This window comes from Girardinichthys multiradiatus, chromosome 3, assembly GCF_021462225.1.
Source record: "Girardinichthys multiradiatus isolate DD_20200921_A chromosome 3, DD_fGirMul_XY1, whole genome shotgun sequence".
NCBI lineage: Eukaryota > Metazoa > Chordata > Actinopteri > Cyprinodontiformes > Goodeidae > Girardinichthys > Girardinichthys multiradiatus.
The window spans coordinates 49,250,029-49,276,627 of record NC_061796.1 but is presented as its reverse complement, the minus strand read 5'-3'; the positions used below and the strand labels follow the sequence as shown (position 1 = coordinate 49,276,627).

General features: G+C 42.6%; 1 protein-coding gene across 3 annotated transcripts in view; it reads right to left on the bottom strand.

Moving 5' to 3' along the window:
- Positions 1-2,531: 2,531 nt before the first annotated feature.
- LOC124865805 (GON-4-like protein) overlaps positions 2,532-26,599 on the bottom strand; it is a 48,341-nt gene continuing 24,273 nt past the window's right edge. For 2 of the 3 annotated variants that reach the window (XM_047361239.1, XM_047361241.1), the window contains 17 exons: positions 24,325-24,568; positions 23,653-23,739; positions 13,378-13,582; positions 13,151-13,301; positions 12,854-13,004; positions 12,633-12,749; positions 11,453-12,538; positions 11,134-11,377; positions 10,849-11,006; positions 10,325-10,522; positions 9,567-9,710; positions 9,182-9,478; positions 4,516-4,599; positions 3,786-3,912; positions 3,234-3,582; positions 3,035-3,137; positions 2,532-2,965 (listed from right to left, as the gene is read on the bottom strand). In XM_047361239.1, coding sequence (XP_047217195.1) covers positions 2,852-2,965; positions 3,035-3,137; positions 3,234-3,582; positions 3,786-3,912; positions 4,516-4,599; positions 9,182-9,478; positions 9,567-9,710; positions 10,325-10,522; positions 10,849-11,006; positions 11,134-11,377; positions 11,453-12,538; positions 12,633-12,749; positions 12,854-13,004; positions 13,151-13,301; positions 13,378-13,582; positions 23,653-23,739; positions 24,325-24,568 — 3,859 coding nt within the window. In that variant the 3' untranslated portion in view covers positions 2,532-2,851. The remainder of the gene's footprint in view (positions 2,966-3,034; positions 3,138-3,233; positions 3,583-3,785; positions 3,913-4,515; positions 4,600-9,181; positions 9,479-9,566; positions 9,711-10,324; positions 10,523-10,848; positions 11,007-11,133; positions 11,378-11,452; positions 12,539-12,632; positions 12,750-12,853; positions 13,005-13,150; positions 13,302-13,377; positions 13,583-23,652; positions 23,740-24,324; positions 24,569-26,599) is intronic. The other variant, XM_047361240.1, reaches the window with a different exon arrangement.

Below are 26,599 nucleotides of genomic sequence, written 5' to 3'. Positions count from 1 at the left end.
AATTATTGAGTTTATGTTTGATTAATAATTTTTTATATAATATTTAATATATATTTGTTTATATACTTTTTATCTTTCAATTTATGACCTACCCTGATGTCTTACCCTAAACCTAAGGTTTCAGGGTTATTGCCTAAAACCTAAATTCACTGGGTGTTTTAATGCCTAAACTTAAAAGTTTGGCTTATTGTATTTTGGGGCTTGATGCCTAAACACCTAAAATTATTGAGTTTGTGTCTGATTAATAATTTTTTATATAATTTTCTTAATATATATTTGTTTATATAGTGATAAATGGCCGAAACACTCAATGACCCAGAGGTCCACTACTGATGATGTGTCTACTCCTTTAATGTTTAATCTCTAACCATTCAATATTTAATATTAAATGTTTACCATTTATGGCTCAACTATAGGCGTTTTTAACTTAATTTTGCTTCAATCCTGAGCTATTCTTCAATTTCATGTTTTCGACTGCTGTTCTTCTTTTCCTCACTACTGATTTTTCTGTATTTTACACTGGGAAATAGAATCTTTCCATAATTTTAGTCTTTCAGTAACCAGCCTTTCAGGACTTATCTTACAGTGGGATTAGGACCTCAGCATTTATTTAGTAAGTTAGCTTGTTTGAAGGAGAGCTTCTACAGCCTTAGCATGTTATACAACTCTGACTTTAGCTCTTTATTATTATTATTATTATTATTATTATTACTATTATTACTACTATTTCCTCTACTTGGGTGCGGCCAAGGACATGAGAGCTGCGGACGGCGTGCGACGGCCAGTGCATTACCTTTGACTTTCCAGTTTCAACCACTCAGTCGCTGGACGAGTTGGGGAGAGTCACCGAGAGAGAAAAATTGCCTAACCCTAACCCTAACCCTAACCCTAACATACGGAGATGAGCTCTTGAGTGACATGCGTCGGCCCGTGCCTTGCCTTTGACTCCCTACACCAAACTTTTTCGGTCATTAGACTGAATTAGGGGGATGTCATCGTGACACTAAACTCACCCTACCCTAACCCTAACCCTTTGTTTATTCAGACTATTTAAATTTTTACTAACTCACTCAGATAACGTTTTTCAAAGCTCGAGCTTTAGTATATTGTTTATTTTCTATATTAAATTTTACTCCCTGCAGTATCTCATTTTAATTCCAAAATTAGAAGGTCCTATTGAACAATTTTAAACAAAAACCAATTGGTCTTCATGACACACACCAAGGCTTGATCAACCTTGGCTGGGCCTTCCTCGGGTAGGGTGTCTAGTGATAATGGCCGAAACACCCAATGATCCCGGGGTCCACTACTGATGATGTGTCTCAAATTTCTATTTTTAGTTCAAATTTTACTTTAATTTTAGTTTTACATTTAATTATCCCTTTTAACTTACAATCTCTAAGATCAGAATTAAATTTATATTTCTGTTTCATTCGATTTTTAAGCCAAATTTTTAACGTTCCCATTAGCTTAACTTTAAGTTTTTATTCCCTCCAAACATTTTACCTACAACCTCCTGCATTGGGGTTGTGGGCGGGGGTGTGGGGACATGGGTAGAGTGGTGGTGGGGGTCCTGGGTCGGTTTGATTTGTCATTTGGGGAAGAAACTTGTCGTGGCTCCATTCTGTGACCGGTTGTCCTTGGACTACTGTGGGTTCCTAGCCGGATTGAATTGCGGCGCGGGGAGTTCATCCGAGCCCCTTGCTTAGCTTCTTTCCGGTATTGGGTTTTCATGGTGGCTCGGGGATGCCGGCCAGTTTGATTGCCTGCAGTGGGATTGAAACTTGTTGTGGCTTCATTCCGTGGACGGGTATCCTTTGTCCTTATGATTATTTTGTAAAAATAACAGTATAAGATCCATAATATATTTGTATGTGGTCATTCTTTGTTGGTTTTATTTATTGATATCAAGACTCGGATGCCCCTGAAGGCAACATATGAAGGACGCACCAATGGAACGCGTTCAGCAGAAATCGGCTGAGCCCTGTGAAAGACTCATCCTGATTGGCTCTGGGCACCAGGAAGCCCCAGTCACTGTTGGACAGCACGAGCAAATCAAGGCCGAACACCCACTCAGACTGCGTTTCATGAATACTGAACTGTTTTGTTCATGTAAGTTTGTGCATTTTAAAACAAGCCAGCCTGATGAAGGTTTGGTTTTAAACCGAAACGTTGCACTTTTGGCTTGTTTTCATTATTAAAACGGCTTTTTGGCAATAGAGGGAGCTCTTTTCCTTCTTCTTTTTGCTACCATAGCGCCATGTGGCATCACCTTTTTTCATACAGTTAGCTCTTTTATGAGTAGTTTGAAGCTATAAGAATAGACTCATAATGCGAGCTCGATTTGAAGATGACGCCTGGACCGTGGTTGACTGCAGAAGGAGACGGAGGAGAGATCGCCAGGATGACCGCAACTATAGAACGGAGGACTACAGGTGGGAACCACGTTACCATAGCAACCCTTCCACCTGAGGTATTTTGTCTCATCAAGAAGTGATGTTTCACTTATAACCCTAAACCATCCCAACACATTCCCAATCAGCAGCTTTATTATCATCCACATTATCCTTTTCAATAATTTTATAAAACATGTTTGCTGTTTATTAAATGTATGCAGACACAGTACATATTTGAAGTTTGTTGTTGCCCCCTCTTGAGGGTTGGCTGACTGCAATCAGAGTAAATAAATTCACACCAGACTGTTACACAAACTTATTTGTTACAAAATGTCAATTTTATAAAAACATAAAATTGTCTGCATATTTATATTTACAAGTTGGTCCTTAAAGAGGGCTGTTAAATGCACAGCAACCCTTGTCACAATAAGAGTCCCCAAAACTGTTCTGATTGGTCAGTCTGCAGCTTCATCTGTTATTGGTTCAGTGAAGGGAACTTCATCCTCTAAGGTGGTGTGACGAGCTGCCGTTCGAAACAATCGCATCAAATCCCGAAACCTTTGAGATACCTGGGGAGGAGGAAAGAAGGTTTTAAAAAGGCCAACCGGAGAACAGCACAAAAATAAGCAGCCAATCACCTCATTGGGAGTTTTGTTGCCAAGCAGATAAGAAATGGCCTGAAAGGTTTGCTGATTGGCTCCTTCTTGCTGACACATTGTCAATATGACACGATCTGCTTCTCTAAAGAAAAAAAGTCTGTTAACTTTCCCTTTTCTACATTCAGCAAAGAAGAATACCTGGAGAGGAGGAGTTAAGAAGAGGAGGTGGGTTTAGTACCTGGTCCAGAGGATCACCTTCTCTCCACTTGCAGTGAGAGAAATGTTTTTGGCACAAACAGGGAGGTCAGGAGGAGGGCTGGGCCGAGAAAGAGCAGAGGACGGAGAGGAGACACTAACGGTTGGAGCATCCAAAGAAGAGGAGGTGGAGACAAATGTGATGAAGGACGAGGTGTCAGAGGAGCTGATGGAGGGAGCAATGGAGGAGCAAACGGTTTGTGGTTGTAGCAGCTCCTCTCTCCTCCTCTTTACTGTGGGGCTCTCCTGTTCATTGCCTTCACAATTTAGCTGCTCCTCTTCCTTTTCATCAGTCAGTGGGACGGAGCGTTCCCATGATGCACCACTCTGATCTGTTGACCCACCGATACCAACTTTATAAAGTTCTGCACATAACTGCAAACTATAAATGCACATTTTGTACATACACAGATATATATATATATACATATATATACATATATATACATACACTAGATATTTATATTTCACTGTATATTTGAACAAAAAATTAAACACCATAAAAGCACTTAAAAAAGGACATTACATCACTCACCTGGATGTGGACTACTGTTGCCCCCTTTCACGTCCAAGTTTTTCTCACATGGCTCGTCGTTGGTGGACCTTCTTTGGGAGTAAAGTGGATCTAAGTTCTTCAAAGCCCTGGAGACACTTGCTGAGGTCTGTCATAAGAGAAAGAGGTGAGTCAGTTTCATCGACTACCTGATTGACGTCATTTTAACTCCTCTGAGATATAGAAGCTCATCTTTCAGTTTCACAGCAGCAGTGGTTTTTTACTGTGATCATCAGGAAATTATTACCACTGAATAATAGTACCCATGTTGGTCTGGGCAAATGCTCCGAACACTTGAGTTCTTATTGTTCAAATTATTTCCTCACTGCCGCCATGTTTGCTTTTGTCTGAAATTTTTTTTTAAAAGCTAACTCATAGCTGCCCTCTAGTGCCAACCTTGCCCAATGACGATGCCGGCATTACAGAGTTGTGACGTCTGAAATTCGAAATGGCGGGCTTTACTTAACATAAAGGGGTCTTTAAGATATGAAAAAAACATACAGATCCACCACCTTTAAGATATGAAAAAAACATACAGATCCACCACTTTTTAACCAATTCAATCTGAGAATAATCAATGCAAAAAAAGATCAGTAGCAGATGGCAGTCAAGATATTCTTAAATGTAGTATTACATTTTATTTTAGATGAAAAAGCAACAAAACTGAATTCAGCAATTTTGAATAAATGTCCTCAGTGTAAATTATTCTAACCTTGTTGCTATGACAGCGAGAGCATCCTTTCCTTCGATGTCGACTGATCTTTGCATCGTGACACAGGCAGAACCAATCAGTCCCCTGAAAACACAAACAGCCTTCATGTAAACAAACAATCAGATCCAGATGTCGTGAAACTGATGAACAGAAATGACCAGAACTACAAAGCAGTATTAGAATCCTACTGAGCCAATTTTAGGTTCAGTTTGGGGTTTTCGGTATCACAATGCTGGTTGTCCTGTGACCTGTCATTTTATATGATGCGAGGTTAGAGGTCAAGGGAAAGAAAGCTCCGCCTCTCAACCAATCAGAGCCATGACAAAATGTAAAGGACAACGTGAATGCACTCATCCACCCCATTCAACAATTTTATCTTAATCAGAACATTTTTTTGAAATATCTCAGCAGAATTGATCCTTGTGGACCTAATCAGAAGTTGACTACTCTCTTAGAGCTGAAATACCACATACAGATACAGGGGTTGGACAATGAAAGTGAAACACCTGGTTTTAGACCACAATAATTTATTAGTATGATGTAGGGCCTCCTTTTGAGGCCAATACAGCATCAATTCGTCTTGGGAATGACATATACAAGTCCTGCACAGTGGTCAGAGGAATTTTAAGCCATTCTTCTAGCAGGATAGTGGCCAGGTCACTATGTGATACTGGTGGAGGAAAACGTTTCCTGACTCGCTCCTCCAAAACACCCCAAAGTGGCTCAATAATATTTAGATCTGGTGACTGTGCAGGCCATGGGAGATGTTCAGCTTCACTTTCATGTTCATCAAACCAATCTTTCACCAGTCTTGCTGTGTGTATTGGTGCATTGTCATCTTGATACACGGCACCGCCTTCAGGATACAATGTTTGAACCATTGGATGCACATGGTCCTCAAGAATGGTTCGGTAGTCCTTGGCAGTGACGCGCCCATCTAGCACAAGTATTGGGCCAAGGGAATGCCATGATATGGCAGCCCAAACCATCACTGATCCACCCCCATGCTTCACTCTGGACATGCAACAGTCTGGGTGGTACGCTTCTTTGGGGCTTCTCCACACCGTAACTCTCCTGGATGTGGGGAAAACAGTAAAGGTGGACTCATCAGAGAACAATACATGTTTCAAATGGTCCACAGCCCAAGATTTGTGCTCCTTGCACCATTGAATCCGACGTTTGGCATTGGCATGAGTGACCAAAGGTTTGGCTATAGCAGCCCGGCCGTGTACAGGTCCATCTCAAAATATTAGCATATTGTGATAAAGTTCATTATTTTCCATAATGTCATGATGAAAATGTAACATTCATATATTTTAGATTCATTGCACACTAACTGAAATATTTCAGGTCTTTTATTGTCTTAATACGGATGATTGTGGCATACAGCTCATGAAAACCCAAAATTCCTATCTCACAAAATTAGCATATTATTAAAAGGGTCTCTAAACGAGCTATGAACCTAATCATCTGAATCAACGAGTTAACTCTAAACACCTGCAAAAGATTCCTGAGGCCTTTAAAACTCCCAGCCTGGTTCATCACTCAAAACCCCAATCATGGGTAAGACTGCCGACCTGACTGCTGTCCAGAAGGCCACTATTGACACCCTCAAGCAAGAGGGCAAGACACAGAAAGACATTTCTGAACGAATAGGCTGTTCCCAGAGTGCTGTATCAAGGCACCTCAGTGGGAAGTCTGTGGGAAGGAAAAAGTGTGGCAGAAAACGCTGCACAACGAGAAGAGGTGACCGGACCCTGAGGAAGATTGTGGAGAAGGGTCGATTCCAGACCTTGGGGGACCTGTGGAAGCAGTGGACTGAGTCTGGAGTAGAAACATCCAGAGCCACCGTGCACAGGCGTGTGCAGGAAATGGGCTACAGGTGCCGCATTCCCCAGGTCAAGCCACTTTTGAACCAGAAACAGCGGCAGAAGCGCCTGACCTGAACCCCATAGAGAATCTGTGGGATATTGTGAAGAGAACGTTGAGAGACTCAAGACCCAACACTCTGGATGAGCTAAAGGCCGCTATCGAAGCATCCTGGGCCTCCATAAGACCTCAGCAGTGCCACAGGCTGATTGCCTCCATGCCACGCCGCATTGAAGCAGTCATTTCTGCAAAAGGATTCCCGACCAAGTATTGAGTGCATAACTGTACATGATTATTTGAAGGTTGACGTTTTTTGTATTAAAAACACTTTTCTTTTATTGGTCGGATGAAATATGCTAATTTTGTGAGATAGGAATTTTGGGTTTTCATGAGCTGTATGCCAAAATCATCCGTATTAAGACAATAAAAGACCTGAAATATTTCAGTTAGTGTGCAATTAATCTAAAATATATGAATGTTAAATTTTCATCATGACATTATGGAAAATAATGAACTTTATCACAATATGCTAATATTTTGAGATGGACCTGTAGATTGACCCTGTGGAGCTCCTGACGGACAGTTCTGGTGGAAACAGGAGAGTTGAGGTGCACATTTAATTCTGCCGTGATTTGGGCAGCCGTGGTTTTATAGTTTTTTGGATACAATCCGGGTTAGCACCCGAACATCCCTTTCAGACAGCTTCCTCTTGCGTCCACAGTTAATCCTGTTGGATGTGGTTCGTCCTTCTTGGTGGTATGCTGACATTACCCTGGATACCGTGGCTCTTGATCACAAAGACTTGCTGTCTTGGTCACAGATACGCCAGCAAGACGTGCACCAACAATTTGTCCTCTTTTGAACTCTGGTATGTCACCCATAATGTTGTGTGCATTTCAATATTTTGAGTAAAACTGTGCTCTTACCCTGCTAATTGAACCTTCACACTCTGCTCTTACTGGTGCAATGTGCAATCAATGAAGACTGGCTACCAGGCTGGTCCAATTTAGCCATGAAACCTCCTACACTAAAATGACAGTTTTTCAGTTTCATTGTCCAACCCCTGTAGGTGTGTGCCAATCCTAATCATGTCCACTCAACTGGATTTAGGCTGTAGAAACATCTCAAGGACGATCAGTGGAAACGGTATGCAGACCTCAGCTCAGTTTGGGAATTCATGGCAAAGGCTATGAATACATATGTAACATTCTTAGTTTGCCTTTGTCTCCATTTCACATTGTCATAATGGGGTATCGTGAAACTTTGAGGTAAGAGTTTCATTTGATACCATTTGGAAAAAGGCTGGAACAGAACTAAATGTGGAAAATCTGCAGCGCTGTGAACACTTTCTGGATGCTCTGTAAAAAGCCTAGACTGAACCTGCTTCGTAGTATGATTTATCTCTGTGTTTTTCTAGTTTACCTACTTTACCTTTAAGTGTGTTTGTGTGTCTAAATTGTTTCTGCATAGACCGACTGGTGCTGTCAATATTACTGATATTACGATATAAAAGAAAGATGGGATCTGCTGGGGTGGGTTTGCTTCTTGCCCCCCAGCTCAGCCGTTTCATGTTGGGGTTTTCCCCGGGGGATGAGAGGGTCGCATCCCTGCGCCTTCAGGTTGGGGACAAGTCTCTGACTGTTGTTCTGGGCTATGACCCAAGCGGTAGTGCAGAATTCTCGGCCTTCTTGGCATCCCTGTTGGGGGTGCTCCATTATTCTGCTGGGGGACTTCAACGCCCATGTGGAAAACGACAGTGACACCTGGAGAGACGTGATTGGGAGGAATGGCCTCCCGGATCTGAATCCGATGGGTGTTTCATTATTGGACTTCTGTGCTAGTCACGGATTGTCCATAATGAACACCATCCCGGCCAGGGATGTATTCAACTCCCACCTCCGGGAGAGCTTTGACCAGGGTTGTTTAGACCCCGTGTTGAGCTGGTAATAGCGTCAATAATCAAGAATTTATTAGCTTTTGCGGAATTGCAAGGGGAGCACACACCCTAAGCTACCATTCCGATCTGCGGCTCCACAACGCCCCTTGCTTCAACTTATTTAGTCCAAATGTGCTGCAGTTATAGTGAAGTTGTGGATCAATGCAACCTGGGGGTTCTCCTAGGAATTCTAAAGGATTTCCAAAGTGTTTTGCAACATTCATTTAGAAAAAACTTTTGGCAAAGCTCAAAAAATGTTTATTTTTTTCTTTGTTTAATCACAAATAAATCAGACACAGTAACAGTTACAATAGTGGTTCCACTGGAATAATATTCTTTTATATCTTACCTTTACACAGGTACCAAAAGTTTGCATGTAGACCTTATAACTCTGGAGCTATACTTGATTTATTTAAGGTATGTAATTTCAGGCAGAAATTGCTCTAAAACCCCTTATACCTTAACAGGTTAAGGCCTAAGATGCTTCGTGAATATCTTTTATCTTACCAGGTGAAAATTCTAAGAAAAATCTGAGAATTTGAGACATTCTCAGATTTTTCTTAGAATGACGTCGCTAGGAGCTACTTTTAGTCTTTTGGGAAAACGGGCCCTGATGCTTGAAGCTGGATCTTTGTTAACAAGCAGCAACAGTCTCAGTTTCATTTAAAAGCAGATTCAGCTGTTATACATTTTGTACAAATTAAAACTTTTTGTACAAATTAAAACATTTCCATGGACCAATCACAGCTGCTGGACTCTGTGACATCACCAAGTGTCATCCAGTTTCGCTGCAGTCAACAATGGGTCCATCAGACAGTGAAACTCACTGTCTTCAAACAGGAACAGATTTTTTCTGCATACCTTGTAGCTACGGTGAGACTCCATCTTCCTCCTCTGGCGCCGGCTTGTTATTGGTCGGATTTTATGCCCATCCTCTTCCTCTTCCAGGTCTGGCAGTTTTACTTCCTCAAAGCTGCGACTGGCTCCGCCACCTGATACCTGGCCACCTCCCTCTCCACCTTCTGCTTCCTCAGGCAGGTAAGCATCTTCAAACTGCTCAGGCCGGGCCAATGGTGGTCGGAGATCATCAAAAAATACCCAGAATTCAGCTTGGAGATGGGTGTGGCCTTTGAGAAGCGTTCCCATCTGGGCTTTGAGCTGAAAATGTGGTACAAAGTTACTGATCAATGTTACTCACAGATCAGTGGCGTTAGACTGGACCACAACTGGCTGATCCAAGTGGTACCTCCTGGATGTTGGATGGACTCAGGTCCGGTCCGGTCTGAAGAGCTTTGATAATCTTCTGGTAATGTGACGGATTATCTCCAAAACTGATCTCCAACCGTCTTAGAAACCGACGGCTGCGCTCGAACGCCTGCTGCTCCTCAAACTGCCCCAAAACACAGAACAACAGATTCATTCAGATATGATGAGGAACATGAAGCGCTTTACTGATCACCATCATACATCTGTAGAAAAACTACTAAACAATAACTGGAAAAACTACCAAACAGCTGCTGGCCAGAGATGAGTTCTATGCTCAGGGAACAGCTCTGAGGCCACATGTGAACAAATGTGATGAATGGCCAAAGTAGGTGTAGCTACTGCGCAAAATGACAAAGCGTTGCGAGTAACGACGTGGTGAGTCGCCCATGTACACGGTTCCAGCAGTGGACATGTTTATTTAGGGGCCAACGTATCACTGGTAGATGGGGCTCCAGGTGAGGCGAGGCTGGGATCGACCAGCTGGGGAGGGCTTGGAACCCATTCATAGTTCTGGTGAATTCTGGATCTGTTCATATAATTGGACTGAACTGACTACATATAAAATTTGTTAGGGCTTATTGCCTTCAATTTACTTTTAATATTTTACTGATTTTGTTATTGTTCTTTTTCAATTTTTATGATCAGCACCCTTGGTCAGTGGGCATGGCTTGAGATGATGGTAAACTGCAATAAATAATTACATTTATTTAATTTAATAACTAGTGAAGACATGCTCACCAGTCCACATAGCAGTGCCTGCTCAGGAAGCAGGAATGCAGCAAAGTCTCGCAGCAGGTCTGTATGGTCTCCCAGAATGCAGCGCAGCTTCCTGAACAGCTGTGTCACTTCCTGTCCTTCTCCCACCTGTTCAAACTTGCTGAGCAGAGAAACAAACTCATGCACCTGCTCAGGTGCACCCTCCAGTGCCTCACGCACCTGTAGACAGTAAAATCCCAGTGAGTAGGACTGGACTGATACTGATATCCAAGTACATCAAGGTACAAGCTCTAATAAACTACTACAAAATGTATTGCCATTTTTGTTTTTTACATAAAATCAATAAGAAAATAAATATTACAATGAACAAAATTATTATGGCAAGAGTCAATATTTTATTTCAGTATTAGGAAGAACTGTTTTCTGCTTTCAAATAATGCAGTTAGAACAAGTGTTTGTGTACCTGAAACATTAGTCTGAAATAAAAAGAAAAGTAGAAAAAATCTGTAAAGGTGTAAATACTTTTTTACAGCTCTGTAACTAACCCTGTTCAGGTAGCTCTGAGCAAACGCTGCATCTTTGCTCTCTCTGAGCGGGTCCTTTTCCAGAAGGTTCTCGTCATACAGTAGAGACAGCTTGGAGGTGTCCTTACTGAGACGTTCCTGACGCGTCCTCGCCAAACCACGGAGGGGAGGAGTGCGACCTGTGAACAGGACAGAGAGGACAGGGGTCCACAGGGGACGTTTAGGACAAGAGGTCCCAAGAGTACAGGAAGAACAGAAAAACATTTAGTTCAGATGAATGTGTTCTCACAGCAGAATCAAACGAACCTGACAGACAGATCTCACCTCGTCCCCGTCCCGAACACCTTCGTCCTTTTGCTGTCTTCTCTCCGGATGGCATCTCCTTGTCAAGACTGGTCTTAAAGCTTCGCCCCTCTTCTGGCTCTTCCCCCTTAGTCTCATCGTCTTCCTCGTCCTCGTCCTCCTGAGAGGTTGGAGAGTGGTCATCCTCTGAGTCTCCATTGCAGAGGCGCCGCTCCGCTGCTAGCCATGTCAGCTGCTTCATCGTCTCCTGCACGAGACGCCAGCTGTAGTCATAACAACACAATTGTGGATGACATCATCGACTACCCAATAAATTATTTACCTGTAGCTCTGGAACCGACAGCACAGACTCCTCCGATGCCGATGACATCACTTCTTCTTCATCCTCGTCTTGTGTAAGGTCGTCAAAGTCTTCCTCCTCCTCTTCTTCGTCGTCGTCTTCTTCATCCTCCTCCTCATCACCACGACGGTCCTTGTCTCCATCCTCTCTCTCTCCTCCCCTCTCCTCTCTTTCTCCGTCATCCTCTTCTCCCCCCTGCTCCTCACCCTCTCCATCCCCGTCAGTTTCCCCCTTTTCTTGGTCACCTCCATCCTTTGTCTTCTCCTGTTCGCCTCTCTCCACGTTCCCTCCTTCTCCTCCTTTTAGACTAACACACATCACAGACCAGTCCTCTTCCTGCTCCTCCTCCTTGTCTCCTGCACTGGACGAGAATGGACTTAGTGTGGATGGAGAGCTGTCCTTTACTTCTTCTTCACATGGTGGGTATGGACTGATGGTGCTCTTTGGGTGTTGCTGTTCAACTGGCCCAAGGGACTCAGGACCAATGGCATGGTGGGAGAAAGTGGTAGAACAGGAAACTGGAGGTGTCCCCACCATCTGGAGGAGAAAGTGGCCTGACTCTCGTGAAGATGCTGAGCAAGACATTATGGGGGTTGTAGAACTGGAGCGTGATAGGGAGTTGATAGGTAAGAGAAATGGAGCAGATTTCTGCTGCATATTCTGCCCAACAGGAAAGCCAAACCCGAGGACATCATGACATATGGGGTTGGAGGGCCTTGGATGAACAGCAGTCAATGGGACGGTCCCACAGAATGGAGACAAAGCCAACGGTAGCGGTCCCGACACAGCAGAGGAGTCTGACAGTAACTCAACACCAGGAGGAGGAGGGGACAGACGGCTGATTGGCTTTTGCTCCACCCGCTGCTCGACTGGTTGGTTTGTTGGGGCTTTAGCGAGGGGAAGTAGAGATGCATTGTGGGCCAGGATGAAAAGGCGTTTTTGGACTTGCCGAGGCACCTGAGGCTTATTTACGTAAGAGGGGTGGAGCCTGAGGGTGCAGCCCGGGGGGAGGGATTGGGGGTAATGAGTGCCGTGTAGTCGGTTCTTTTGGATGATTGGTTGACTGTTCTACAGGTAAGAACCATTACAGGTAAGCTGATAGCTACGTAATCTATAAGAGTTGATTGACAAGTCTCTTAACAGGTCACTACTGCCCTCTGACCTTTAGCCATTTTGGCATGTTGGAGGTATTTCTGTCCACTGGGGGCCGCTGGTCTTCTGGATGAACTCTGCTGCAGGCGACAGGCAGCGGAGGAACAACTCCGTGAGTCATGAACAACTGAAAACAAAACAAATGCAATTGTCTCATTATCAAATGCTTCAAAAAAGAAATCTATGATGTAATCATCTCCTGGGTAAATTATACAGGTGTGATGATGTCACCTTAATCACGCTGCCCTGTGGAGCTCTTGGACCACTCATCTCTCGGATGCGTTTCCTGATGTTCGATCGACTTTTACAGAGCAGGTAGGAGCTGATCAGTTGATCAGTTTGATCCGCCCCCTCAAAGTGCTTTAGACCCAGAACAATCAGCCTGCACCAAGGAGAAATGGGAACAAGGTCACTTTGTGCAAACATATCTGCAACTGATGTATCCAGTGACCAGGTCATGGATATATTCTGCATTAACCAGAATCTGATTTCAGCCACATTCTGTGTGGAAATATTGTGAATCTGTACCCGTCCTCTCCTCCTGTGTAAAGTCTGCGCTGTTGTTTGCTGTTTAAGGTGGGGTCAAGGCTACACACAGGAAGTAGTTCTGGATACAGGAAGACAGGTTGTGTGGCAAACAGCCAGGCGGTGTCAGCGGGCAGTAACGGGAAAGCATGACCTAGACAGGACCAGAACCAAAAATGACCTTCAAAGACAAAGAATAAAGTTTAGGTTTTAGAAGGTTTCTGTCTTACTACTGGTAGTTGGAGTGATTGTCGGCAGCAGCCCTTTGGAAGCTCCAGAACCAGAACCAGAACCAGGACCAGGACGTGCGGGTGGAGCCTGCTCTCTCTGTTCTACCTCCTTAAGAAGATCTAGCGCCCCCTGAAGGTTACATGCTGTAAAACTGCTGGGGAGACGGAGCTCTTCCCGACGACTAGCTAACTGCTGCAGCTCCTCCTGCAAGAGGAGAAGGAGAATGGAGATCAGACCTGTAAAAAAATATCTAATTGTCTGTCCCACTGAAAGACAACTTTACAGAGACAGGACAGGACTGTCCTGGATGCCTGAGCATCTATACAAGCTTAGAGGCAGGACAGTTCATCAGTTAAAACATCAAATATCAACAAGTAGCTTGACGGCTATTAAGCCTCCTGAGACATATTAGTCCTGCCACAGAGAGACACCACGAAGACACTCCCCATCAGTCCTGCACACCCTCCCTCCCCAGTCTGTCCAGAGGGTTAGGGACCTCATTGATGGAGGTGATTTTAGCTGGGACCGGCTAGTGGTCCCACTTGTTACAAATATGCCATATAAATACTCAGCAACTTGGTTCTCTGCTTAATCATTGTAAAATCAGGGCTTTCAGGGCTATTAATGCCTCATTAACAAAATAAGCTGAAAATATTGACCTGGTTCAGAAAAATGTCCTTCAAAGTTTAAGGTTTGTGTCAGTATCTGGTTCACTGCTGGGTTTTCTGCACAAAACAAACAAGTTATGGGCACCTGCAAGTAAATCTGGCTTTGGAGCCGACCGGCTGCATTTCAGACCATCATGAAACTTTTTTACTGCTGCCATAAAGAAAGCTCAACTTTTTTTCCAGATCACCGAGGGCCTTCATAACCCTGAATTATGAATACTGAATTCAGTCCCAGTGTCTGAAAAGCTGAAATATTAAACCGGTTCAGTAAAAACTTCTGTCCTGTTTGACAATTTCAGACCATACACCTTTTTTTCAAACTTGAGCAAGTCACACCTTTTAAGGTCTCAGTTTTCTTGTTTAATTAAATGTAAATCATTAAAGCCCTAACTACTAAATAAATCTTAAGGCCTTTACGTTACAATGAGCTGCAGAGATTACTGCTGAATCAGTTTCTTAGTTAAAAAATCTGAGGTCTGAAAACCTGCTTAAAAACTCATTAATGACAGGAAGGGATGCCATAATATTAAATAATTATTACTGGTTCATAAGCTTTGCTCCAGCAAAGAATGGTCACCTTACCAGGCTGCCAAACAGCACCATGACAGAAAGGGATAAATGATGTTGAAGTGTCGGACTCCAAAGACTTGTGTGAGCCATATATCTAAATCTGTTTTCATTTCATGTCTTGCAGACACAGGTCAGTAGCAATGTCAGAATCAGCTTTATTGCCAAGTTCATACATACAAACAAAGAATTTGACTCCGGTCCACTTTGCTCTTTGGTTTTGTTTCTGCATTACAGAATATACATATTTACAATGTACAATATACACATATATAATAATAAAAAGGTACATTTGCAACATCTGTATGCTGTTGTTTTGTACTTTATTAAATGTTCAACAGAGAAACAGCCTGGAGGAAGAAACTGTCTCTGTGGCGGCTGGTTTTAGTGAACAGTGCTCTGTAGCGCCACCTGAAGGTAAAGCTCTGAACAGTTTATGTGCAGGGTGTGTGGGGTCTGCAGAGATTTTAGCAGCTCTACATTTCTTTGTTCTCACTCTTAGTTTATTAAATGGCAACAATGGACATTCACCATCCTCAGTCCTCCCACTCCCCATATTTACTATTTATGTCGATGATTTAGGGGAAATACCTAATTCGTTCATTCGTCTCTATGATGATTTCAGTTTATTGTCATCCTAAACCTGTTGATGTGATTTATGTCGGATGCAACTCAACACAAAGTGCCAGAAAGCTCAACTAACCAAGGCTGCTGTATGGAGTTTGTATCAGAATATAAAAACTGATGAAAATCTCTTTTTATTATCATATTAACCAACAGCTTTGTTTCTTTTTAGAAACAGAATACCAGAAACTTTCCCACCTGTCCTGAATAATGGAGACAATATTTACCTGACTGCTTCTGCCAGATCTAACACTTTCTACTGCAGTGCTTTAGGGCTCATAACAGGATGTAAGCTTCCCACATTGCTGAACTTTGTATTCTTTGATCAACTGGACATCAAACACACATATACATCCACTGGAGCATTTCAATATATTAAATCAATAATTGGACTATTAGCATCATCTTTATCAACTTTTACATCCCAAATCAGTGCAGTCACACCTTTCTAAATCTCATCATCCCGTCTGAACATTCAGAGCTTAGCCTTCATGCTGCCTCTTCGTCCCATTTTAATGACACTTAGCCGTTCATCTGTTGCTATTTTAGTGCTTTCATTAGCATAATTTCATCAGCTGTGTTGTATGTTGTGTCAACACGTCCTTCTTTAAAATAAGATTGCAGATCCCAACGGGGCTAACATGAAATGTATAAACAACCTATAGTCAGAGTAAGCCGTTGGTAAGTCGTCATTTTTATTTATACAACCATTTTCAGCAACAAGGCATCAAGGTGCTGTACATAAGGAAAAACATTACAATGATACAGACAATCAAACATCAGAGGTAACTTAAAAAAATAAAGAGAATAGAATGATGGATAAGAAAACGAAAGAAAAATTGGACTGAAAACTTAACTAATCATGCCTAGATGGCCCAGTCAAAGGCCGCTCTAAACAAATATGTTTTTAATCTTGATTTAAAGCAACTTAGGGTTTCAGCCCTTTTCCAGTTTTCTGGGAGTTTATTCCAAATTATTGGAGCATAAGAACTAAAACTGCTTCTCCATGTTTTGGTTCTGGTTCTGGTTCTGCAGAGTAGATTTGAGCCAGAAGACCTGAGAGGTCTGGGTGGTTGATCCACTGACAACAAGTCTGTAATGTATTTTGGTGCTAAGCCATTCAGTGATTTATAGACTAACAGAAGTATTTTAAAGTCTATTCTCTGAGCTACAGGGAACCAGTGTAGGGATTTTAGAACCGGGCCGATGTGCTCCACTTTCTTAGTTCTAGTGAGGACGCGGGCAGCAGCGTTCTGGATCAACTACAGCTGTCTGATCGACTTTTTAGGCAGACCTGTGAAGACACCGTTGCAGTAATCAACTCTACTAAAGATGAACGCATGAATTAGTTTTTCAAGGTCCTGCTGAGACATTAGTCCTTTAATCCTGGAGATGTTCTTTAGGTGATAGAAGGACGACCTTGTTACTGTCTTTATGTGCCTCTGAAGGTTCAGGTCTGAGTTCATCACTACACCCAGGTTTCCAGCCTGACTGCTGGTTTCTAGCTGTATTAACTGAAGCTGTGTGATAACTTTTAAACGCTCTTCCTTTGGTCCAAAGATTATTACTTCAGTTTTGTTTTGATTCAGCTGAAGAAAATTTAGGCCCATCCATGCATTGATTTCTTCTAAGCATTTACCCAGTGCTTTAATGGGTTCATGGTCACCTGGTGACATCGTAACGTATAGCTGTGTGTCGTCTGCATAGTTATGATAACTTACGTTGTTGTTTATTAAAATCTGAGTTAGGGGGAGCATGTAGATATTGAATAGGAGGGGCCCTAAGATGGATCCTTGGGGAACGCCACATGTGATTTTTGTGTCTCTGATGTAAAGTTACCTACTGACACAAAAAAGTCCCTGTCCTTCAAATAAGATTTAAACCAGTTGAGTGCTGTACCAGAAAGGCCGACCCAGTTTTCCAGGCACTCTAATAAAATGGAGTGATCAACAGTGTCGAATGCTGCACTAAGGTCCAATAATACCAGCACCGTGGTTCTTCCACAGTCTGCATTTATACGGATGTCATTGAACACCTTGACAAGAGCAGTCTCTGTACTGTGGTGAGCAGGAAGCCTGACTGGAAGACATCGAAGCGGTTGGTCGTTGTTAGGAAGTTGTTTAACTGCTGAAACACAGATTTTTCAATAATCTTACTGATGAAGAGGAGGTTTGATATAGGCCTGTAGTTCTGTAGTAGCAGCTTGTCCAAGTTACTCTTTTTCAATAGAGGTTTGATAATTGCTGTTTTCAGGGCCTGGAGGAAAATACCTGACAAAAGGGACGTGTTTATTATTTGTGTTAAATCAGATGTTATTACAGGCAAAGCTTTCTGAAGGAAAGCTGTGGGTAAAAGATCGAGACTGCAGGAAGAAGAACTTAGTTGCTGTACGATTTCTGCTAGGTTTTTGTAGTTTATTTGGTGAAACTGGGAAATTTTGTCAAAATCAGTTCTAGTTGGAGACAACATTGGTCCTGGAGTTGATGTGGATGTTCTGACTGCCTCTCTGATCTTTTGGGTTTTTTCAGTGAAGAAGTTAACAAATTAATTGCAGGTCCTGGTAGAGTGGAGTTCAGATGCTACAGTTACAGGAGGGTTTGTTAACCTGTCGACCGTGGCAAATAATGCACCAGCATTGTTAATGTTTTTACTGATGATCTCAGAAAAGAAAGATTCTCTTGCATTTTTCAGTTGTAGGTTATATCTGTATAGTCTCTCTTTATAGATAATATAGTGAACCTGGAGTCCAGTCTTTCTCCACCTGCATTCAGCTTTTCAACACTCCTTTTATTCACTTCTGACTGGTGGAGCACTTCTCCATGGAGACATTTTCTTCCCAGAAACAACTTTCACTTTAATTGGAGCAATTGAATCAATGATGTCTGAGATTTTAGAATGAAAGTTATCTACCAGCTCATCTACAGTGTTACAGGGCAAAGTGGAGGTAGAAGAGTAAATCTGGTTAAAGGTTTCAGCAGCACCGTCCTTAAAGATGCGTTTTCTTATCATGTCTCTTTGGTAAACTGAGTCATTGCAGATGATGCTTTCAAAAATAACAGAAAAGTGGTCAGATAGAGCAACATCAGTTACAGACACCTTGGAAATGTTTAGACCCTTAGTGATGATCAAGTCCAAAATATGTCCCTGTTTGTGCGTTTGCTGTTTAACATGTTGAGTCAAACCAACATTTCTAAGAGTGTCACATAGATCTATTGGACTTCTGTCTTCAGGATTGTCCATGTGAATGTTGAAGTCTCCCACAATAATTAAACAGTCATAATCAACACATATCACAGATAAAAGTTCATTAAAATCATTGATAAAGTTTGTTTTGGACTTAGGAGGCCTGTAAATATTCAAGAACATGGTTCAGACCGGGCTCTTTACCTGGAGAGCCAAATATTCAAAAGAGTCAAATTTGCCCAGAAATACTTTTTTACACTCTAATAAATCTTTAAACAAAGTGGCCCCTCCACCTTTTCTTTGCTGTCTGCTCTCACAAAGACAATAGTAGTTTGGAGGCGTCGCCTCTATCAGAATGGGAGCTTCATTAAATTCATGTAAACATGTTTCTGTTAAAAACAGAACATCAAGATCGTGGTCAGTAATGAAGTCATTGATTAAAAATGATTTTCCTGACAGAGATCTAATGTTCAATAAAGCCAGTTTATATGAATTAGTTTCTGATATTAACTCTGTGTCTGGTTGTACCTGACAGTTTATGGCTTTCATTGATTGTTTATTACTGTCTCTTATCCTTTTAGCTTTGTTCTTTGTCACGTATAAGCACAGAGATTTTACAACTATCTCCTATTAGGGGCCCAAGTTTTTCCTGGAGATGATCATTTCTGATAGAGTTACCACTGGGGCCCAGACTGTATCACAGAGAAGTGATTTGAAGGTCCTGATTAGGAGGAGATAGATTAGGAGGTGGTGGAGGTCTGCAGCATTTGGAAGATGTTGGTTTAGTAGCAGGTCCTCGGCCACGGGGGGTGTTGAATGGAGAAGATGTCAGAACCATTTGGGTCCCGATCTTAGAGCTCCTTCCATGTTATCAGAATCCAGTAAAGCAAGAACTGGGCTCAGTGGGGAGATGGGAGAGTTCTGTGCGTTCTGGGTCGGGGTCTGGGTTTGAGGGGGGGTATAATGGGGGGGTCCACTTCTCCTGTGGATTTCGACGGGGAGACCTTTTGTGATGACCTCTCTTTCTCAGCCCACTGGCTGATTGTTTCTGCTGGAGCTGTTGGAGGCAGCGTTATCATTGTTGTTGATACTCCATGTTCTCTGCTGAAGGTTGAAGCTGCTGGTGGATTATTTACTGAATAGAAGAGATTAGATGTTGGACGTCTGGCTCCTGGGTTGTTCAAACAGAAACCCTCTTGCTTGAAGATTTGTCTTTTTTCCCAAAAAATATTAAAGTTGTCGATGAAGTTCACAAGTGTGGTGGCACATGTTTTTTTCAACCACTTATTAATCATCAGAAGTCTGGAAAAAACCTCATCTCCACAGAAAATCTGTGCAAAGGGTCCGCTGAGAAACACCTTGATATTGAGACCTCCAACAATATTCAGAAGACGAGTGAAATCCTCCTTCAATACTTCTGATTTTTTCTTAGCCACGTCATCCATGGCTCCACAGTGTATAATAAGGTTTTCTAGAGACGGGCGCTTTTCTGTGATTGCAAGAATATTCTCTGAGATATCAGACACCACGTTACTGGTACCAATCAGAACTTCTGTGTTTTTCTTGTTGCAGAAGTTTTTAATCCCATCCACAGCTGTGTTGCCCACTATTAGGGTTCTTGGTCTGGTGGGGCGCTTTTTCTCTGGCAGCTTAGGAGAAGACTGTTTAGAATGAAGGTTGTTCTCAAACCTTTTATTGTTCTCAGAAGATGGATCATTTTCCTGGTTTTCATTCTGTAGTAGAACAAATCTGTTCTGGAGGAGAACTCCATCATTTCCAGCTGTCTCACTCCTATCAGTTGTTGTGACAGCAGCTCGCTGTCAAAGTCTCCTTTTCCCAGGGGAAATGGGGACATTTCTCTGTAATTCTGGCCATTCTAATTTCTTAAATTGCTGAGATCTTCCAGTGAGTCGTCCACCTTGATTTTTTGGGCATGCCCCTAAAACATGCCAGGGGGGTCTGCTGGTAGGTTTATTCTCAGTGTTCTGATTGACGGCTGAGTTGTTGAGCTGGCTGTCACTGTTTGGGATCACAGGTAGAGTTAAATCATCGTTGTACCTCATATTCACCTCCACATTCACTTCTAGTCCATGGATTTTCATCTCCAAAACAGACAATGTCTGTAAACGTTTGTCGAAGTCCTCTATGGTGAAGAGAGGCATTTTGTGCTGATTAGCTGTCGTCAACTTGTCCTTCTTTGAAGTTTGATTATAAAAGCATCAAAATCCTTTAGAAAAAAAATAAAAGTAATAATAATCCTTGGGAGTCGTTGGTAAGTAGTTGTTTTAGTCCAATATTTCTGTAATTTTGACTAAGAGATAAAAAGTTAGGAGTAAAAGAAAGCAAGCAAACGGGGAGCTTAGGAAAAAAGCGTCTGAGCAGGCAGAGAGGTGGAAGTAGAAGCCCCTTGATGTTGACGTAGCATTAATCCAGAACAGTTTTCTTCATTCTTTTGCATTTTGCAACCTAGTTAAAATGTGGAAAAGCTTTCTCCATGTAGCAGGTATCTAAATCTAGCAAGTCAACGGTTGGTGCATTATTATTATTTACCCAGACCTTAATACTTGGTTGGACATAAACAACAATCTGCAGAATGCAGCTAAATTCTGAGCAAAGGTCATAGATCTGAAAAAAGGGCTGAAAATATAGAAGATTCTAGCGATTAATAATCTATGCATCTATCTAGATGTATATATAGATATATTTATCCATCTATCTAGATATATCTATCTATATACAGGTCCATCTCAAAATATTAGCATATTGTGATAAAGTTCATTATTTTCCATAATGTCATGATGAAAATTTAACATTCATATATTTTAGATTCATTGCACACTAACTGAAATATTTCAGGTCTTTTATTGTCTTAATACGGATGATTTTGGCATACAGCTCATGAAAACCCAAAATTCCTATCTCACAAAATTAGCATATCATTAAAAGGGTCTCTAAACGAGCTATGAACCTAATCATCTGAATCAACAAGTTAACTCTAAACACCTGCAAAAGATTCCTGAGGCCTTTAAAACTCCCAGCCTGGTTCATCATTCAAAACCCCAATCATGGGTAAGACTGCCGACCTGACTGCTGTCCAGAAGGCCACTATTGACACCCTCAAGCAAGAGGGCAAGACACAGAAAGACATTTCTGAACGAATAGGCTGTTCCCAGAGTGCTGTATCAAGGCACCTCAGTGGGAAGTCTGTGGGAAGGAAAAAGTGTGGCAGAAAACGCTGCACAACGAGAAGAGGTGACCGGACCCTGAGGAAGATTGTGGAGAAGGGCCGATTCCAGACCTTGGGGGACCTGCGGAAGCAGTGGACTGAGTCTGGAGTAGAAACATCCAGAGCCACCGTGCACAGGCGTGTGCAGGAAATGGGCTACAGGTGCTGCATTCCCCAGACCTGGGCTACAGAGAAGCAGCACTGGACTGTTGCTCAGTGGTCCAAAGTACTTTTTTTGGATGAAAGCAAATTCTGCATGTCATTCGGTAATCAAGGTGCCAGAGTCTGGAGGAAGACTGGGGAGAAGGAAATGCCAAAATGCCAGAAGTCCAGTGTCAAGTACCCACAGTCAGTGATGGTCTGGGGTGCCGTGTCAGCTGCTGGTGTTGGTCCACTGTGTTTTATCAAGGGCAGGGTCAATGCAGCGAGCTATCAGGAGATTTTGGAGCACTTCATGCTTCCATCTGCTGAAAAGCTTTATGGAGATGAAGATTTCATTTTTCAGCACGACCTGGCACCTGCTCACAGTGCCAAAACCACTGGTAAATGGTTTACTGACCATGGTATCACTGTGCTCAATTGGCCTGCCAACTCTCCTGACCTGAACCCCATAGAGAATCTGTGGGATATTGTGAAGAGAACGTTGAGAGACTCAAAACCCAACACTCTGGATGAGCTAAAGGTCGCTATCGAAGCATCCTGGGCCTCCATAAGACCTCAGCAGTGCCACAGGCTGATTGCCTCCATGCCACGCCGCATTGAAGCAGTCATTTCTGCAAAAGGATTCCCGACCAAGTATTGAGTGCATAACTGTACATGATTATTTGAAGGTTGACGTTTTTTGTATTAAAAACACTTTTCTTTTATTGGTCGGATGAAATATGCTAATTTTGTGAGATAGGAATTTTGGGTTTTCATGAGCTGTATGCCAAAATCATCCGTATTAAGACAATAAAAGACCTGAAATATTTCAGTTAGTGTGCAATGAATTTAAAATATATGAATGTTAAATTTTCATCATGACATTATGGAAAATAATTAACTTTATCACAATATGCTAATATTTTGAGAAGGACCTGTATAAAGGTAAACGCTGTCTGTTTGTCCTGTCTGTTGACTCAGCGATGAAACTAAATGTTTTATGGTGTTCTTCATAAAATATTTAATTCCCAGTAAAAAAGTTACAGGTGATCTCCTGATTCTTCTAGCTGGAAAAGTCCCAAGTGATCCCAGAACTTATCTCCTGCATCATGACACCCACACTGCCAGTCTAAACCATTGGTACAAGGCAGGATGGTTCCAGTTGCTGCTTTCACCAAATTCTGACCAGACCATCTGAGTGTTGCAGCTAAAATCCAGACTCCTCAGACCAGGAAACGTTTTTTCTTTTCTGGTGCAGTTCTGGTGAACCTGCGTGAATAGTAGCCTCGGTTTCCTGTTCTTAGCTGAGAGCAGCAATATCTGGTATGGTCCTCTGTTGCTGAAGCTTATCTTCTTCCAGGTTGTACATGTGTTCAGAGATTATGTTCTGACAGAACTTGGTTGGAACCAGCCCTTATTTGACTACTGCTGCCTTTCCATCATCTGGAACCAGTCAGCCCATTCTCCTCTGACATCAGCAAGACATTTTCAACCACACAGCTGCTGTGCTCTGGATAGTTTCTATGCTTGAGACCTTAGTAAACAGTAAACATGACAGATGGTTGTCGGTGAAAATCCCAGTGGATCAGTGGGTTCTGAAATTCATTCCACCCTCATTAAATTAAATCCTTTCACGCTCGCTGTGAACTTCAGCAAGTGATCTTCACCACCAGTAGATGCAGCTATTAAACAGGCGGACCTAATTAAGTGGCTGCAGGACACTCTAGGAATCCATCAACATCCATCAACAAGGTAAATGTGTTTGAACCTGTTTTCATCTCAGCAGCTTTCCGGAACAATCTGCCACCCAGCCCAGCCCTGAATCCTGCCTTACAGTTAAGCGGGGGTCTGTGTGGATTACTCACCAGGTAGCGTTTGGTCACATGTGTCTCATGGTTCAGGGCGTGGATTCGGCGGCTCAATAGGTAAACCTGAGTCAGCAGCTGCACGTGCTGCAGGAGAGAAGCATCAGGTTATGTGATGACCTCTGTTCATTAAGGTCTGCTCTACAAAGTCTGTCCAACTCAGCAGAGCTTTTACTCAATAGAGAAAGAAGTACATTGTTCTGCTTCTATTCCCTCCTGGATCAACAATTCACCCAACTTCTACCATCTGCATTAAAGTTAATGAGAAACACACTAGGTTCTGACCTTAACCAGAACAAAAGTCCAGTCTGGATGCACTCCACGACTGACCAATGACTGATTGTAATATAAACTAATTTATAGATTTTTACATAATTTCTACTGTATTCTACTGAGTGTTGTCCCTCTCATGCAATATTGTTTACATACGTCCTTTTTACATATCTAATAAAGTTCAATGATGAACCCAGTTGGTTTTCCTGATGAAACTTTCTGGTAATCAACGGACTGAAGTTCTATAGAGCTTTTCTTGTCATTCCAACTTCTCAAAGACTTTTACACTACAGCCACACTCACATTCATACAGTGATGCACAGATCAGTAGGCAACCTGGGGTTAGGTGGCCAAACAAATACAACAATTTAAGAAAGACGCAAAGTGCAGCCTACATACCTGCTGCACCTGCTGCTGCAGCTGCAGTTTCTGGGCAGGGTCCAGGTGGAGGGCGGGGCATGTCTGGCTTGCCAGTACAAAGACAGATGCTAAAGCGTGAGGAAGAGGACTAGATAAATCTTTTGTGTTGTTCCGGAGATGGTTGGTGGTATCCTGCAGAGCTCTCCTCTGATGCACAGCTTCATACTGTTTTCTGACCACCTCCCTTCGCTCCGTCAACATCCCAGCTAATGGAGCCTCAAAACTACACAAGGCAACAAAGGCAATCAAATATTCAAAAGTGTCTAATCTAAAAACACCTTTCACTCCATCAGTAGCTCCGAACAGTTTTCTTTTCATCAGTTTCAGCTGATTCACATAAAACAATCCAAAGCATAAATTTGATAAAATAGAGCACAATACCTCAATGCAATTAAACCTCTTACTGGTGGAAAAAACTGTCACATTTCAAAGCACATGTACTTCTGTTCATTGACTCTGGTAGAGAAAGGATGTGTTTCAGTCAGAAGAGGTAACAGGATGTTTTCCTCTTGGCTGAATTCTTCTCTAAAGACCTTTAGTAAAAGAAGTAGCTGAGGAAATTTCTCTTCCTCCTGACCCAAACGGTCACAGCACTTCTCTGCTGAACCGTCCCAACAGGAGGACTGGGTGTGACATGTTACTGATGAGATGGGACAGCTGAACATGTGTTAGGGTTTCAGACATTTATTGTTATGGTGACCCACCCATCAAAGGTAGCAACCAACCAGAGGGTCTCAATGTGTTCACAGTTGCATGATTACAATTTAAATGTCTGTTTTTGTACAAATTCCGCTAAAAAGAGATTTCACAGCAGCAGAAAAAAAACATCAGCAGATGATACAAGAAGTACCTCAAAACCCCAATCTTTCTTTCTGCTCAGTGAACACCCCACAACAAAGTACTCCGTGCTTTTGACAGCACTCTGTGGTGTGGAAGTTGTTATAGACAGAAGTCAAAAGAAGAACAACAGCTGTTAGCAGAGTCAAGGTTTTCCCTTGACGGAAAAAACACATTTCTTATAGAATGAAGGACATTTATACTTACAAAAAAAAAATATAGAAATGTTACAGCTATAATCCAACTTATAAAGGAGATCTGCAGTTGGGTTGTATTGGTACAGATTTGTATTGGTACAGATATCAGTCTCATAACATGTAGGATTTTACTGCATTCACTGAAGACAGTTCTCCATAAGCATGTAAAGACTGTTAAATATAATTCCTGAAGAAAAATCAGGAATAACTAACCCTAACCAAGCAATGGAATCTGTCCTGGGTCCAGCCATTGGAAAAAGACTGAACTGCACCAGAAGATAGAGGTAAAAACTCTGGATTCCAGAATGCATTCCAACAGCATTATCTTATGGGTCTCAGCCAGAATTCCTGTGATGTTATAGAGCCACAAAACTCTGCTATCAGCAGCATTTTCTTCTCTTTGCCCACAGCCTCCAGAAGCTGCATTGGGAAGAACACACGCAAGAACGTCTTGAGCTCGCAGGCCGAGAAAATACCACATCTTGGAAGAAACCTTGAATCATAAGTACGATCGCCTGTTTGTATATCAAGTGACCATACGACAGCCAAAATAAGTTTAGCCACCTGAATTTGGCTGGCTGGGCTTCTGCAGAAAGAATCTGAGCTTAATGGTGTGTTCACACCAAAAGCGGATTCTGCGAATATTTCGCCTCATTTGTGTGCTTTTGCCCGCTTGACATTCCGCATGAACTCCGCGTTGCCATTTGGCAACAAGCGGCAACGCTTCGCCGCGTCATCAAGTAGGAGGAGCTTCCATCTGCTGCTTGCTGGTATCAACTGAACCGACAAGGATTTCACGGATAATCACGGTGTTTTACCTGTGGAGAGCCGAAAAAAGCCGCCGATGTCGACACACCTGGGTTCACCAGATTCTTCAGGGACGGGAACAGTTCGGAGATCACCACCACCTACTCCAGGAGCTGCGTCTGGATGACGGTCGATTTCAGCGGTACTTCCGTCTATCCAGGACCCAATTCGAAGATCTGCTGTCCCGCGTTGTGAGACGAATTGGCCTCCGGGACGCCAACTACCGGTGACCGGAGTGAAGCCCGCCCGAAGCCGGACACTCAAGCTCCGCGGAGCCAGCAGCATCCAGCCCATGGCCGATCCGAGTCAGGCACCCAGATTTCGGGTAGCTGCTCTCTGTTGCTCCCTCTTCTGACGCGCGGTGGTTCACTAGGGACTGTCAATAAGTTTCCGAACCAAACAATCGTGGAAAA